General features: G+C 38.3%; 1 protein-coding gene across 2 annotated transcripts; it reads left to right on the top strand.

Moving 5' to 3' along the window:
- Nucleotides 1-154: 154 nt before the first annotated feature.
- Nucleotides 155-16,709, top strand: Socs36E (Suppressor of cytokine signaling at 36E). Of its 2 annotated transcripts, XM_017178253.3 has the most exons (4): nucleotides 155-607; nucleotides 12,105-12,859; nucleotides 13,929-14,733; nucleotides 15,302-16,709. In XM_017178253.3, the coding sequence occupies exons 2-4, from the start codon at nucleotides 12,160-12,162 to the stop codon at nucleotides 15,609-15,611; spliced, it is 1,815 nt and encodes a 604-aa protein (XP_017033742.1). In that variant the 5' UTR covers nucleotides 155-607; nucleotides 12,105-12,159; the 3' UTR covers nucleotides 15,612-16,709. The 2 variants fall into 2 exon arrangements, with proteins under 2 accessions (XP_017033742.1, XP_017033743.1); XM_017178254.3 differs by lacking the exons at nucleotides 155-607; nucleotides 12,105-12,859 and adding an exon at nucleotides 13,129-13,341.
- The last annotated feature ends 98 nt before the right edge of the window (nucleotides 16,710-16,807 follow it).

Genomic DNA, 16,807 nt, shown 5'->3' on the forward strand with positions numbered 1-16,807 from the left:
TGGTATATACGGTTTGGTACATGGTCAGATTACCACCAAAGTTCCTCACCTTGGTTGCACAATCTAGTATTTTTCGATCACCTGGCATATTTAGTACCTTTTGCCAGTCCGCAGCATATTTGAACCTCAGCGTGACAGTCACACTGATGGTTCGGACCGAAACGGACGTGAAAAAAAAGATACTCAGATACATTTTGGAGAAGATATTAACTTCTTCGTACGTGTGTGGCTTCGCCGTCGTCGTCGAGAGAGAGAGAGAGAAATTGCACAAATTGACGGAATCGCGCACACAGTTGTTGAGGTCGTCGAGTGCAATCACAGCCACCAGCTTTCCTGATATCCAAGAGTGCAATTAGCGAGCGTGCGCGTATCTGTGAGGTGCAGTGTTTCTCTGTGAGCTGTATGTGCGTGTGTGTGTCTGTGTCGTCTCAGCAACAACAACAAAATTAAAATACAAGTTAAATTCAAGAGAAAAATCATAAAGAAAATACTTGCCAACTAAAAAAAAAAGAAATATGCTTAAAACACAGTTTGCACAAAGTGCCAACTAGCGTAAAAGTATACCGAGAAAATAGCAAACAGCAGCAAATTAAATTGAAAATCAGAGGTAAATAATAAATAAATAAATAGCCAAAAATGCGAATAAAATATTTATGTCAGTGTTTGCTTAAATTAAAGGGGAAACATCAGCAACCACAACCCATTAAGGCTGTCGTTTGCTATTTATTTGCACTCGGCTGTGGTTGTATGTTTGTGAGGTAAAACAATATTGTCGTGCAAATTCCATTGATTCATTGAAAATTCATTCTGGGAATTGCTAGGGCAATCGACCATATATATACATATATATCCATAAAAATATATATTTACAAATTTATGTAGCGCCGTCGCTCGCTGTGTACTGTGCGCCGCTCTGTGGGCCCAAAAGAGCGATACGAAATTCCCAGAAACGCATTTTCTAATTTAGACCGATTTCTGAGAAGTGACAGACAGCCCAAGCGAGCCAGCAGCAGCAGCAGCAGATACAAAGATATAGGAGCGAGTGTGAGTGCGAGTATCTCACAGATACAACACCACACACACACATACTGTTGGCCCGCATACAGATACAGCTACAGCCACAGCAGATTCGGAGCAGATGCGGATACAGTAGGCACTCGCCAGCAAGTTCTGCTTAACATTCCTTTATGTAGTTTCCCACGGCAAAAATATTAATATATTTAAGATCACTGATTATTAAATATTGGCTGCGTTTGTTGTGGAGTTTTCTTTTATTTATTTTATTTACTTTTCAAACTTAACTCTTAATACAAAACTATCTTTATTTTGAAGAAATTCAACATATTTTTAAACATTTTTAAATTAAAATTTTATTTATTTGAGGAAATAGTTTATTTTAGAAAACTTTTACCATACCATAACAAATACTTTTAAATGTCCATAGTCTGATGAATTTTTATTATTTTTCTTTTTATTTTTTGATTACTAAAATATTTTGATTCCTTTCTTAATCGTTCAGTATTCACTGTACTGGCAGCGCTCTCTCCCTCTCCCACTTTTTACCCATACCAAAACCAATACTAGTGCAGAGACCCGGTTGCTGCTAGTTGGGCTTGCTGGCCGTGGCTTCTTGCTAAAGGTGTATAAAGGTGTAGCCGCTAAATTCGGCCGAAGCCGTACAACAACAACTGGTACAAAGAGCCAGGGTGAGCGGGGTATATCGGAACATCAACGTTGTTGTTGTTGTTCTTGTACCCTTCATAAGAAAAGGTGTTATTAACTTCGTTTGTAATGCGTCAAATTGTTGTTGCCGCTTGTCTGCGTTCCTTTCTGTGCGAGTATGTGTGTGCACTTTTTTGATTATTCTGGGTAAAACCCGCTTTTACCATCTTCCGCTCATTTCCTTGAATTTTCGTATTAAACTTGAGAGCGTTTTCAATTTTTTTTAATAGCTTTTCACGTGAAACTGTTTCGAACAGGATAAGTGCAGTGTTCGTTCGTGTGTTGTGGGCCAGGTGGTGGGAGCGGAAGGTGAGAGACGCCGCTTAATTGGCTTCTCCGCAAGTCGAAACGAGATGGCAGCTGTTCGTAGAGCGAGAGCCGATCTTGCCAAATGCCAAATTGTCTGCCCAGCAACAATGCTCCCGCTGTGAGAGAGTCAGCTGCTCTGCGATTTCTCTCTCGCTCTGGCTCACAAAATAATCATAGGTAAACCATTGGCTATTGCCCTGCTTCTTCTTCAGCTGCCACCCCCAACCCCTAAAACCTCTCCTCCTCAGCCGTCTGCTGCTCTTTCATCCCATTGTTGGTTTCTTTTCTTTTTTTCTGTTGAGATTTTTCGCTGGAAATTTGATTTTGTTCGTTTATTGTTAATTGTTCGCGTGAATTTGTTCAATTGAAACGCAATGCCAAAAGTGAAATGTGGGCAAAACACTCAATTGTGTGTGTGTGTGTAACTGCGAGAGTGGATCTCGAGTGGGCCTACAAAAGGGAGAAGAGAGAAGAGAAGGGGAGAGCGGGTCAAACTAAGATGTTTTATTCGGAATTGCAATTAATGGAAAAAACACACATATTGCTGTGTATTTACAGTTATTAAGCCATAAAAGTGCTGCCACAAGTTACACTTGTCAGCGCGGATTCCCCAGAATTACTATCTAATCTTATTGTTATTTTTATACCCTTGCAGGGTATTATAATTTCAGTCAGAAGTTTGCAACGCAGTGAAGGAGACGTTTCCGACCCTATAAAGTATATATATTCTTGATCAGCATCAACAGCCGAGTCGATCTAGCCATGTCCGTCTGTCCGTCTGTCCGTCTGTCCGTTTCTACGCAAACTAGTCCCTCAGTTTTAAAGCTATCTCAATGAAACTTTGCATATAGTCTTCTATATGCTCTCACTGCTATATATGTCGGAACGGGCCGGATCGGACGACTATATCATATAGCTCCCATACAAATGTTCGATATATTTTTAGAAAAATAATTATAACTTTGCTGTTTTTTAATATTTTTGCACCATTTTTTAGATATGGCCATTTTATATTATTTCGGAGTTTTGGTAAAAATTTTATGAAAATCGGACGACTATATCATATAGCTGCCATTGGAACGATCGGGAAATTAATAGGAATAAAATTATAACTTCGTTGTTTTTCAACGTATTTTCATCTACTCCGGGATATAAGCTTATTTTATTATTCTAGAATTTTGGTATAAATTTCAAAAAAATCGGACAACTATATCATATAGCTGCCATATAAACGATCGGTAGATGTAGGGAAAATGTAAAGCTGGAAATGCAAAACTGTAACTGTCAAACTGTAAACATAATAAGTATAGGTAAAATGTAATGAAATAATATCTGCAAGGGTATACAAACTTCGGCGTGCCGAAGTTAGCTTCCTTTCTTGTTTACACAGAAGTTGATTGTCATGATCTTACATATTGTTTCCGCAAGGTTATTCACATGCCAGTTACTCTGACCTAACTGCATTTCCATTGAAAATGCATTATGGAGAATCAACAAACAGAATGCGATATAATTTTATATACTCGATATCGAAAGCCATTTCCGTTTTAAATTTAAAAATTGCAATTGTTTTAATTAGTAATTTCCATATTCATATAATTATAATTTAATCTTAACTTATGCGGTATTCCCTTTATTACAGAATTTCTAAATTATTATTCTCACTTTCTCACACCTGCACTTCAGTGTAATTTTGTATTTTATTTTAATAATTTAATTCTAAAAAATTGCTTTATGTATTTTTATATTTTCTTATTATTATTATGACTTAAACCCGTATACCTTGGCAAATATCCAAATACAATAAACACAATTATCTTTTACGCTTGAGTTCCTGCGAAAAAATGCTCAAGTACTCCCCGTCAACAATGGATAAATCAAATATTTTTCAAACGAAAAACGGAGAAGCCATTGAAAAAGTATCTTTCCGAATATATCCATGTATTGTTTATAACAAAAGCAACCTAAACCGAAAACCAGTTCAAGTCTGGCTTATGTAAATGGCGTTTATTTGTGCCCGAGTTTCGAAATCTGACAACTGAAATGTGAAATCCGAAGAAATGTTTGCTTATGACCAATATTATTAATAAGAATAATAATAATAATATCTCTTGACCTTAGCTCCTGCTCTTATCTAAGGCCTCTACAAAATCCCTCCCTCATACCTTGCTTATAAAGACCCACGCTTACCGTATCTCACATATTTGCTTTTCCCTGGAAAAGCGAACGAAATGCTTTTGATTGTTCTAAGAATTTCATTTCGTTTCAACTTTGCAAACGCTTCTGTAGATAAGCCAGTTGGTGTGGTGTGTGTGTGTGCCTGTATCTGTATCTGTGAGAGGGCGGTGGGTGTGTGCATGTGCGAGTGTGTTGATTTTGTGGTTCGTAGTAATTTATCAATGAATTTTATATAGGGGCTCTCTCTGGTTCTCTATCGACGCCACTATAGGTACTCGCTAAGGTCGCCCAAGCTCTTGCCTATCTGATTTGGTAATCGCTAAATTTAAAACAATTTAATCAATCACATTTATAGCTCCTTGTTGCTGCCGTATCGGGTAAATAAAAGCCCCAGCTTGATGGCCAACTTTGTTCAGTTAAGAATTAAGCTAGCCGTTTAAAGCAGGTAAAAACTAAGAATGTGGAAAGTTTAGGTGAAATTTAACTTTATATGTGAAGATATAAACCTACCTCAAGTTGTGTCTAGAAAGAGTAAGGCCTTCACTGTTTATATTATGTATGGATCTTTAGTTTCACAATTAGATTTCTTATTCATAAATGATCATAACCATATGCATCTACATATCTTTTTCCCTCAAAAATTCTACTTCTGAATCAAGTCTAAGATAAGTTAAAAAACCTTATCCGTAAATGACCTTATCACTCTGGTAGGCATCTCTCAAGATAATACGATTATCATATCATCACAAAGACCTGACCAAAAACAAATCTCATATGGTTCTGTTATTCCATACAAATTCGAGATTACAAAAGTTCTGTGAGCTCTCAGGGCCATAATTTCAGCTTAGAGCAAACAAAAGGAACCCCAACCTAAACGAACCCAGTCAAAAATATCTACACTCATAAAAACTTGTGCCTAAAATAGATTTACAAATTGGACTATTAACCATTATATTTAGAAAATAATCATTAATACTTTTAAGATATTTCATCTTGAGTTTGATTTTCGTCGAGAAGAGTTTAGGATAATCTCAAATAGTAAATAACCTTAAACTATTACAATTTTGAAACATTTTTTTTTTAATAAAATATCTATAATAATTTCAGATATTTTTTTTGTCAGTTTCAAAGAGTAGATAAATAATCTCCAGAGTCTAGGGAAACCATTTTTATATTTTTCTGTCCCTAGAACAGACAAAACATTCGGGACTAACCTGTCCCTGGTTGGGTCCGGGTTCGGCCCGGGAGCGAATTAAGTTGAATTTTTGTGTTAGTGCTTTCGCTTAATCAGAAAACCGCACACACACTCAACTCCATGACTTCACCGAAGGCATGTGAGTGGAGCAGAGAGTGTACCGTGTGCATATTTTCCAGGAATTTTTCCAACAGTGTGTGAGTGACGGATTTATCATGGAGAGCCTTTTCGCTGTATGTGTGTCTGTGCGAACTTCCAAGAAATCGCCTCTTTTCACATTAAATGTTAATATTATTATTTTCATTATTATCGTTTGCGTTTTCGTTTTTGCTCGTATTTTTTTTTTTTTCGGCCTAGAGATAATCAACACCTATCTATCTATCCTACTCGCTTCCACTCGCACTTCCCACTGATAAAGTGAGCAGCGGTGCCATAGAGCAAGATAACAAGTTCGGGCGTAAAACGTAATATAAACACAATGATTTCCTACGTCAATGGAGATATTGTACATATGTACATACTTTGGGCCCCTCAAGACCCCGTGGAACATAATCAGTCACGAACTTGGACTGCGATATATGTATAGTATAGGTCGTATATATGTAGCTCGTGCTCGGCCCGATTTTACTGGAAATGCTAATTAAAGTTCCGAATAAGAGTGAGAAGTATGAATGCCGCGGCGTTTGTTTATTTATTACTTTTTCCCGTAGCTCAGTGAATGGGCAAATTACGAATCCGAACCGAAAGCGTAATAAATAAATCTCATTTCAATTTTCCTGCGAAAAAAAAAATTATCAAAATGAATACACTTTCTCAGGATCTTCTACCCGCTTCTCTCCCTCAAGCGAGCCGATTCCATGTATCTCCGGGTCTCCGATTCCGCCCCCGGTCTTTCGGTTTCTGTGGCACTTTACTGCTCCGCTTTGCATGTGATTTTATTTTCAAGCGAACTTCATTTGCGAATTCCCAGTAAATGCAAAAAAACAAAATGGAAACAAAAAAGAGAGAAGCAACGACGACGGCAGCAACAAAAAGTAATTGAATTCGCTTTAAAATCCTACGCTCCTCCGCTCTCGGACCCCTTTGGTTCTTCTCGACCGTCCGTCGTCCCCATTGTGCCGACTCTTGTCGGGGTTTCTTCTCATCCAAACCACTTGGCAACAAGGTCCATTGAATTTTTCACAACTTTTGCCAAAACATCATAAATAAATAAGTGTAATTTTTCGGATCTTTTATGACAATTTCGTGACCATATTGTTAACATGTTTTGCGAGGTTTTGGAGTTATTAATGATATATTTAATGTTTTCATAGCTTCTGACATTGGAGCTGATGGGGGTTTATGTTTTTTGTTGACTGAAGAATCTAAAAAAAACATGTGGTAAGCAGATTGTTAATAATTTGTACTCTTTAATAAAGGGATGCTTAGGTCTATTAAGCTCTTTCTAAGATGGATTTACTTGCAATTATGGAAATACTTGAATGACTACTTTAATTTTAAGTTAAAAAAATATTTCTCTTAATCAGAAGTGCCAAAAGCCCTGCCTCTTGAGGTATTATATTGATTTATTTCATAGAGTATTCCCCCATTCGCCTAACTGGCCACTTGTGCTCCTTTTTTTTCTGCACTTGTCCACATTCCGTCCCCCATTCGCCCCGTTGACCGCAATTCTCGCTGCCTTTGCCGCTTTGTTGTGACAATTTCTGCGTAAAACATAATACATACTGTGTACAGTGGGACAGACAGCAGCTAAGCCGTGACTAAGTTGTTGCTGGGGCTGCTGGTGCTGCTGCTGGCCAAGTTAAAGCCGGTGGGAAGGTTACAAAAAGTCACTTTAAGCCAGCTCCAAATGGTTTTTTAATAACGGACCTTGGCGGGGCGCGGTCCATGTACAAAAAATTATTCACTTTACAGATAATAAGATTGGATTGTTCGGTCTTAGAGGAGGGAACCAGTTATGAAATTTAAATTGCCATTTGCTGTATGAGCTCATTAATGTAACCCATGTTTTTGAATATATCATTTTTATTTCTCGGAATATTGTGGGAATTACTTTAACGTAAATTCCAGTTTCTATTTTACATTATCATCTCTCATACAACGTGTTTCATTAAGTGTTTTTGTCTATTTTTAGATTTTTATAGTTTTGCATAGTCTTTTTCAAGTCCAAACTTTGTTTATAAATTAGTTATAAATGGAAATACAAGTTTTCTTGCTCCACTTTTTGTGTATTTTGTATTTTTGTTTTGTTTTAATTTATGAGATACATTTGGCATAAATTTTCACTGAATATTTTGTTGTTAGAGGGTGAATCCCCCATTTATTGGTAGCAGCAGAAGTCCCTTATTAGCCATTCAAGCCACTTCGTGTTGTTGGCTTTCTTTCTCCGCCAGGCCCCGGCAACATTTATCAACATTTTTACCCCGAACAAGTTATGTATTAGATCATTATCCGCATTTGGATTTCTGACGAAATTTCGCATTGTCTGCAACGGCGCAGAAAAACTTCAGCTGCTCCGCTCGCTCGCTGGCTCCGCTTGGTAACAAAAAAAGAGGGCAAAAAAAGGAAAACATACTCACCGTATACAATCCGTACAAATGTAAAGAGAGGAGCGAAAAAGTTCAGCTCGACGAGCCCTCGGAATATTTACTGGGTTGATAATAAAATGCACGCGGTTGAATGTAGTTTTTGCCCCGGGTTGTCCCTCAGACAGCCAGCCTGCTGCTACTCATTGTGGCAGGGAGTGACTCATGGATCGCCTTGTGCTACCTAAGCCAAGTCCAGGTGCACTGAGAGAACTATCTATTGTTTTAAATTCTGTAGAAACCAATTTCAGCATACTGTATAATACAATTTAATTATTAGTATGAATATTAGTTTTACCTTATAATTCTCAAGTTATTTTTCAGTTTAAATAATTATTATTATGTATCATATCATATCATTTCATATCATATCATATCATACCATATCATATTTTTATTTGTCATATATTCTTTTTTGTATCTCGAATCTTTTGTATCTTGGATCTTCATAATTCTCAAGTATTTTTTTTCGCACAGTTACTAGGTTTATATCTTACATTTGTATCTCCCTATTTGTATCTTCATAATTTTCAAGTTAAACAAAAATGATCGTGTTATAAACCATATTTTCGACTAAAAGATACTTATATGTATCTTTATTTTTTCGTCAGTGCATCCTGTTCCTCTTGTTAATCCCAAGTTCGGTTTATCTGCCGTTTCAGTTTTGTATTTCCATTGAAAAATTTTGTTAGCTGTCCGTCGTCTCATGCGGGTCTCTTGGAATCTGAAGTTGAATCTTGAGTTCAAGTCACTCTTTTGTGTATTTCATCATAGTCGTAAATACATATGCATACACCTCAAAGGTGGCTTTCGGCGAAGGCATCGGCGACGACTCACTTCGGTTACGGGGTAAAAAGTAATAATTATCAGCGGTTAAATGCGAACGATCGTGTCATACTTTTACACTCCCCCTGGGTCCGTCAGAATTTATTGATTACTCATATTTATCGTACGATAAATCGCCGGCAGCACGTGCCGCACACGGAGTCGTGCATTAAAAAGTATCTTTGATCGCAACTATAAGTATCTGCATCTACATATAAGCGTGTGCAAATTACCGTTAGACGGCCAACGGTGCATACAAATTATGGGGGAGTCCAACTATATAATTTAAACAGAATCGCCCCGGCATTCGGATTTGTATTCCAGCTAAGCACTTGACTTTTCAATATTTAATTCTTGTTAAAAAGCTGCAATTTTTGACTGTTTGCTATTGTCTCTGTGGGTCACATTTCCGGGAAGTTGTTGCCGTTGCCTTTAATATTTTCCCATCCATCCACATTTATTTTTTGGGGAGGGAAAAGTGAAAATATATGCACTGTTAATTGCTTGGATTGTTCGACAGTTTTGGTTATTTGTTTGTGTATTTGATTAGGCGCCCAAATACATACTGGTAGTACATGTGTGTCACTCGTTGTCGTTGGGTGATTAACACGAGGGAATTCCATGGAAAATGCTTAGGCTGTGGGTCGGAGTACTCTATGATATTGGCCGATAAGTAGTAACCATCACCACCACCACCCTCTGGGTACCAGGAAACTCTAGTTATATAGAGGCGTCAGTCGAGCAATCATTGTTCTAGCGAATTTCCCCCACAAATCTATATGGGCTTGGTTTTTATTCTTGCAAAATTTCTGATTGCAACTGCGGCAGGATTCTAGGAACTGATAAATGAAATTTCCGAATAAGCCTGGTCCCCGATGTACACGTTGATTACATTTCACCATGGGCCGCCCGAGCGACCGTTCACTCGAAGTAATTTTAAATTAATCGCTGCGATAAACAATCTTGTTTAAGTTCACATAAAGCGATTCTAATCGTTAGCAAGAATATAGAATTTATGATCAAAATATCGATTAAGTACATGGGAAATTGAGATGTTATCTATAGGCTATATAATTTTGGGTGCTGAGTTCAGGGCAGACTTTTAAATTCGGCATAGATAAGGGGCGTCATAAAGTCTTTGATTTATACATAATTATTTAGAAAACCATCAAGTTGGCGGACAAGTCAATGACATGAAATTCATTAGTACTACATATGAATTATGGCTTTAAGTGAATTTCTGAGAATTTGCGGGTAATTGATTTAAATATTACTTTAAATGTCGTTTTTCAAGGAACTCGCCTGGAAATTTGTAAAAAAAATGTCGATGAACTTTGCTTCTTGAGAAACATTATTAATATTTTATATTTATGTATATTTATATATTTAAACGAAACTAACTTTCCCTAGAACTGTTGTTCGATTAATTTAAATATTATTTTAATTGTCTCTTTTTCAAGGAACTTGCCTGGAAATTTGTTTAAAAAATATCGAAGAACTTTACTTATTGAGAAATATTATAAATATTTAATATTTATATATTTAAACAAAACTAACTTTTCCTAGAACTCGTGGGAAATATTATTTTAGAATGTCAAGCTGTTGTTTATTTACCATTGAATTTTTAGAAAGTCGTGTTCAAAATAAATTCTCTGTACTTAAGTACTTGTTTACTTGTTAAAATTTATTATACATTTTTCCAATTAAATTATAATTCCTGGAATCTCATGAATATTAAAATATAGCGCAATAAATTCGGACTTTAGTTAGAAATTTAAATAGGGGAAGTGGCAGTCATTACCGGCATTATTATGGCCCATCCATGACTGATCACTGATCGTTCAATCAGAAAGGCTATAATAGCTGGTTGGTGATCTAATTATTTCGTCATTGATGGTATAAAAAAAACCCACCTGAAGTGCAGAACTCACAACGTTGGACTCATCGTGCCAATTTCTGGTTACTACCAAGAATTTCAACCGCCAACGGATGTGTGAGTCATTTCCAACCTGTGCTGTGTTGTCATGTGTACCTTAGTTCTCCATTATATAGCCCCCAACTTCCGAAATAGAAGGTGTGTGACGCATTTGCAAGATGTGCTAGCGATAAGGATTCGCGGGTAACTCAGTTACTCAGCGAAATAGACGAGCCCTCCACCAATTAATACGAATTTATCAGTGAATAATAATAATCCCTCAGTAGATTTTCCCAGAATGAGAGCTTTCTGTCTCGGGGTTTCCGATTTCCTAGCCCAGCCAAGATAAGCTTGACCCAGAAGCTACGAGAAGATGGAAATACGATTACGTGGGGGGCTACGTGCCAGGCATGGAGTGGTCATATATATGTAGTACTTGTGTGTTTGCACATGGATTTCATCATCTCATTACGGGCGAGGGTCTAAAAATAGGATCTTAGACCATTACAATTTGGTGTGTACTTAGCGGGAGGAGAACTGATGCGTGGGATTGGAATGCCAGGCCTTTGTTCATCACCAGATGAATCCACTCCTCCTAGTTTTCCTTCTTGGGGGATGACTCAGTTCGTGGGGGAGCTCTCGCCGAGAAGATCAACAGGGACACGGAAAGAAATTGTGACATTAAATGGGGTTTAGTTGTATTTTAAATCAATCTAAAATGATAAGTATTTTCCTGACAAGACAAAGTATCTTGTGGATACTTTCTAGAATATCTATGTGTATTTTAAAATATCTAAAGTAATTTTTAAATAGATAACAATTTTTTTCCAATGTAAAAGATCGCTGGGAGCTCTATGCTTTAATAATTACTTAGACAATAGCCTTTAATTACCCATTTGACCGAGCAAGTGAGTGAGTCCCAGTCCCTTATGCCAACTCCTCTCCTCTGAATATGAGTAATTAATGCACCCATGCTCTGGTGAAGCCCCCAGCCAAGTGACTCTGGGATCTTTGCTGTAGGTCAAGACATTATTTCACACGAACAGAACCCGTTTCCCCCCGCTACTATTTCTGGATATTGTGAAATATTCACAAGGGAAACATTGTTAACTAAGCTAGTCAATAATTAAATACAATATTATTCCCAATCTTACCTAATGAAAGATATGCCCAAAGAGAAAATAACCCCATTATGAAATGTATTGTAAGGTCAAATATCCTAATATTTAAGTAATAAAATTAAATACTTTTTAGATACAAATGAAGTTCATTTAAAAAGTTGTTAAGTAGTTACAAATCTATAATAATTTTTTTCTAGAAACCAATAACAAGTACCTTAACTAATCTTTATTTTTATATACTTTATCCTTTCCAGAAAGCACAAAGGAAACCCATCAGAAATAAGACTCTGCTCTCACTTAGTGCTTCCAATGGGTCATCACTTCAGCAAGCCCATTGTACGAGCCAATAGCCAGGATCAGAGACACAGCCCAAAAGCAGCCCCAGCAGCCATCGTAGAGGCTATTGGCCTGGACGAGGAGGAGCTCCAGGTGGAAGAGTTCCTTAGCGAGGACACCGCCGCATCGCAGTCAGAAGTGCGTCAGATTATAATTAAAATTCAGTTGGCCAAGATGGAGCAGCCGGTGGAGGAGCACCAGCAGTCGGAGGAGAACCAGGTAGCCGCCACATTGTCTGCGGACGCGCTAAATGCAAATGGACAACAGCGGATCGTGAACGTAACGCTGGAGAGGGGAGCGGGGGAGGGTGCCACCGAGGAGGTGGGTGTGGTGGGCAGTTCAGCGGAAGCGCCAAAAAATAACAATTTCGCGGGAAGCGTCGGCGCTGCGATTAGTACTTTACAATTGCACGATGCCAACAGCAACAATTGCCATGAGGAACAACACATAGCCGCTGTGGGAGACGGAGAATCCCGAGAGGGAGCCGACATCAACAACGACTACGACGACGACGACGACGATGTGGTGGATGAGTCGCTGCTGCGTCGACGCCGGAGCAACAGCCACCAACACAACGACAACGAAGCCGAAGCCGTTGAGTACTGCGAGGTGCTAGAGTCGCTGCCAGTTAGCAATATGTTGTCGTCGGCGACGCAACACACGAGCAAGCAAGGTGGGCAAAAGTTCAGAAATAATTCAATTCCAAATAAATTCAAAGAGTGAAGCTCCTACGCTCTTTTCGGTGAATTAATGCACAGCGAAAATAATCAGTGAATATTTTGTTTACTCGAAAATGGTCTCAATTATTGCAAAAAGTCTTCAATGAATTTAAATCACTATTAAAAACCCATGGTTATCAATTTACAGAGAAAGAGAGTCTTATCAATTTGTGATTTTGGGCTATAAAAGCCGAGTGTCAGCTTGCTGTCTGTATTATTTAAAAATTAAATTGCTTGGTGAATGGATCGGAGTCTTTAATTCGGAATTAATATTAAAATTATCTCTGATCTCTACTATCAGTTTGTGATTTTTGCCTATAAAATCAGAGTGTCAGTTTCGAATTTAAATCAATTGTGACAAAAGCAACGATGAGAAAAGATCCGGTCTTGAATCAAATTAAACAAAAAATTATTAAACACTGGACCAAAATACGTGGTAATAATAATAAGAAATATTAAACTAAAAAGAACAGAGGAGTGTCTTACTTAAATTAAATTAAATGAGTTTTGATGAATTTAAATCAAGTTAAACATTAAAAGTCAAGCAAATGAACAATAATTTTGTGTTAATTAATAAAAATTAGATCAAAGAATATTATAAATTAAAATTTCAGTGTTTAGTTAGTTAATAAAAAACTGAAAATCAATGTATTTAAATGAATATCAAAGTTTTTAAATGTTTTTAAAGAAAACCAACAATTAAATATAAAGTTCGAATACAAATCTAACAAAAATCATATTTATTATAATAAATAATCAAGAGACAATTATTCTATGACACCAAAAATATACCTACACAAAAAACTTTAAACAAATATGTGTTTAATCTAAAAAAAAAATGTATTAAAAATATAAAACTTTTAACTAAACCAAATTCGCAAAAAATACACCACATACTTTTTCGCTGTGCATTAAAAAAATTTAAACGCCGAAATTAAAGAGAACTTTAGACGCTGCTCTTTCTCTTTGAACAATTTTCAAGTGAAACCCAATTAACGAATGATTGTTTTTCTCCGAAATCAGGTTCCAGAAACACCAATAATAGCAACAGTTGCTGCCGCAGTCGCAGCAGTAAGACACTATCCATGGGAGCAGCCGCATCCTCCTCCTCCAGCGCCGCCGCCGGATCGGCGGCCACATCCTCCAAGCGGCGCTGCTGCAAATGCAAGTGCCGGGATGCCTTCCGTGGACTCAGAGACATGCTGCCCACATCCGGTGGCAACAGCAGCAGCAGCAGTTCCGCTCACAACAAGAAGGAATCTTCAGCGGCACCGGTGGCGACTGTTTCGCGGAAATCCCGGACAGCGGATCGACGTTCAACGCCGCCCACGCTGGGTGCCTCAAGCGGCGCCACACAGCACCGATTGCAGAGCCAACGGAAGCGCAACTCGGTGGCTGTGCCTGATGCAAGCCATCAGCACCACCAGGTTATCATACGGATTACATCGCCAGGCTTTGTGGTGGAGTCACCCGGTGGCGGCAGAGTGACTGTGATCACCGAACCTGCGCCGCTAACGCCACTGACTCCGCCCCAGACCCGACCCTTGACAATGGCATCCGTGTCCAGCGTTGGTCCCCGCAACCTGACAGTGCACTCGCAGATCGATTTTATGCATTGCCTGGTGCCCGATCTGGAGAAGATCACCAACAGCAGCTTCTACTGGGGCAAGATGGACCGCTATGAGGCGGAGCATTTGCTGGAGGGCAAGCCGGAGGGCACATTCCTGCTGCGCGACTCCGCCCAGGAGGAGTTCCTTTTCTCGGTCACATTCCGCAAGTACGGCCGATCGCTGCACGCCCGCATCGAGCAGAGCGGTCACAAGTTCAGGTGAGCATCGTTATCTCTACCAACAGGCGTCACTCATTAAAGTCATTGCACCTTCGCTTAAAATATAATTATATATTATAGTAACGTATTAAAAAACGTATTAAATATAGATTGAAAATGAATTCTCGGAATTTAGATTAAGTCTCGAATGAATGAAGGAATTTCAATTAATCATTTGATATAACCTCGCGACGTTTTTGAACTTTATTTCCGAGAATTTTATAGAATGTTCATCTGAGACAGCTCGGGGATTTGAGACACATGTCTATATTAGTTCCTGATTTACTGGAAAGAAAAAAACATTATTCTTTTTTTATTGGGCAGTAAAGTTAAATGGTTTTTTTTATATAACATTTTTAAATATTGGAAAGATTCTAGAATTCTTCTTTTGAAAAGGTGACCTCAAGTCTGTAACAAGTTTAAAACTTGTTTAAGTAATTTTAAAAATTTCAAAATTATAAGTAAATAATTTCAGTAGAATAATATTTAAAGGAGTCAGGAAGATGTCTCATTAAAAATGAAATTAAAAACCAAGCCAAACTCACAATCTTTCTTCCTCTTTTTACAGCTTCGACTGCCACGATCCCTGCGTGTTTACGGCGCCCACGGTAACCGGCCTGCTGGAGCACTACAAGGACCCCGCCTGCGTCATGTTCTTCGAGCCCTGCCTCACCATACCCCTCCACCGGCGCCAGACCTTCTCCCTGCAGCAGCTGGCGCGAGCCACCATTGTCTCCAATACAAGCTACGATGGGATCAATCAGCTGGAGCTGCCTGGACGGCTGAAGAGCTACCTCAAGGAGTACCATTACAAGCAGAAGCTGCGCGTCAAGCCCATCGACCAGAACACCCCAGTGCCGTACTACGGCGATGTATAGCGGGAGGAGCAGCAGGTGGGCTTCACCTACTACGAGGATGTGGAGAGTGCCAGCGAGGATGATGACGAGGACGATGAGGGTGTCAATATACGGGTGTCCTATGTCCAGCATGCCGAGGTGGTGGCCCAGCTGCAGCAGGCCACCACCAATCAACCGCCAGCAGCTCCCCGTCGAGCCTTTCATCTCCAGGAGCAGCTCAGCCGGCTGCCCACGCGCATGGCAGCTGCCTTGGGCCGGATGTCGGCCAATCTCAATTGCTATCAGCCGGCGGCCAGGCTGGAACGCCGCACCACCTGATGAATGAGAAGCCGTAGGAAGAACAGAAACCAGAGAAACCAAAACTCAACCTGAGACAATCCCAGTGCATCGCAGCCACCATAAACATAAGCTACAAAAAGAGCCCAAAAAAATCCGTAAATATCGCTCACTGTCCCGGAAATCCCTTACCAACTTCTCAGAGAGGGCTAGGACCTCTCGATTTGGGAGTGAGCGATCGCGACTAGCTAATTGTACTATAAACTAAGTATTATTACCTAAAGCAACAACCCCCCAACTCTCCCTACAATGATAAGTATTACAAGTAATTTTGTAATTTTTCGTTGTATTTATTTTTATCAATTACGGAATCTAAATTATTGTAAATATAATATATATCTATATATATTTCAAGTTAGCTGTAAAAACTCTCTCATTAGCCAAGTTTCCAATTGTAATTTTTCACCTATTTATATCACGTATTTTATTTATTTATTCGAAGTGATTTCGTTACCATGCGAGTGCTTTGTTTCTATATCAGTTATACACGTGTAGATCATTTGTAAATATAACTACTAGCTATATATAAATATATATATATATTTAAATAATTAAAGTATAAATCATGTATTCCTACCTAGGTGGTTTCTGTTATTCGTAAACATTCAATAAGCAGTTGTTCCCAAAATACCAATTTTAAATGTATTTTACATATCCAAAATGTTGATGAGCATGAAAATCAATATTACCAAAACAAAAATAAAATACAAAAAAATACAATTTAAAAAAACAAACATAAAAATAAAAGCCAAACAAATAAAGTTGAACAAGATATTAGCAAAAGTAACCTGGATTTTTTAATTTGTAATTTATATTTGCGGGGTTTTCACTGCTTCGAAAAATGTTTGAGGCTTGGAAAAAATTATAAATAAATAAATAAG

This window comes from Drosophila kikkawai, chromosome 2L (assembly GCF_030179895.1).
Source record: "Drosophila kikkawai strain 14028-0561.14 chromosome 2L, DkikHiC1v2, whole genome shotgun sequence".
Classification (NCBI taxonomy): Eukaryota; Metazoa; Arthropoda; class Insecta; order Diptera; family Drosophilidae; genus Drosophila; species Drosophila kikkawai.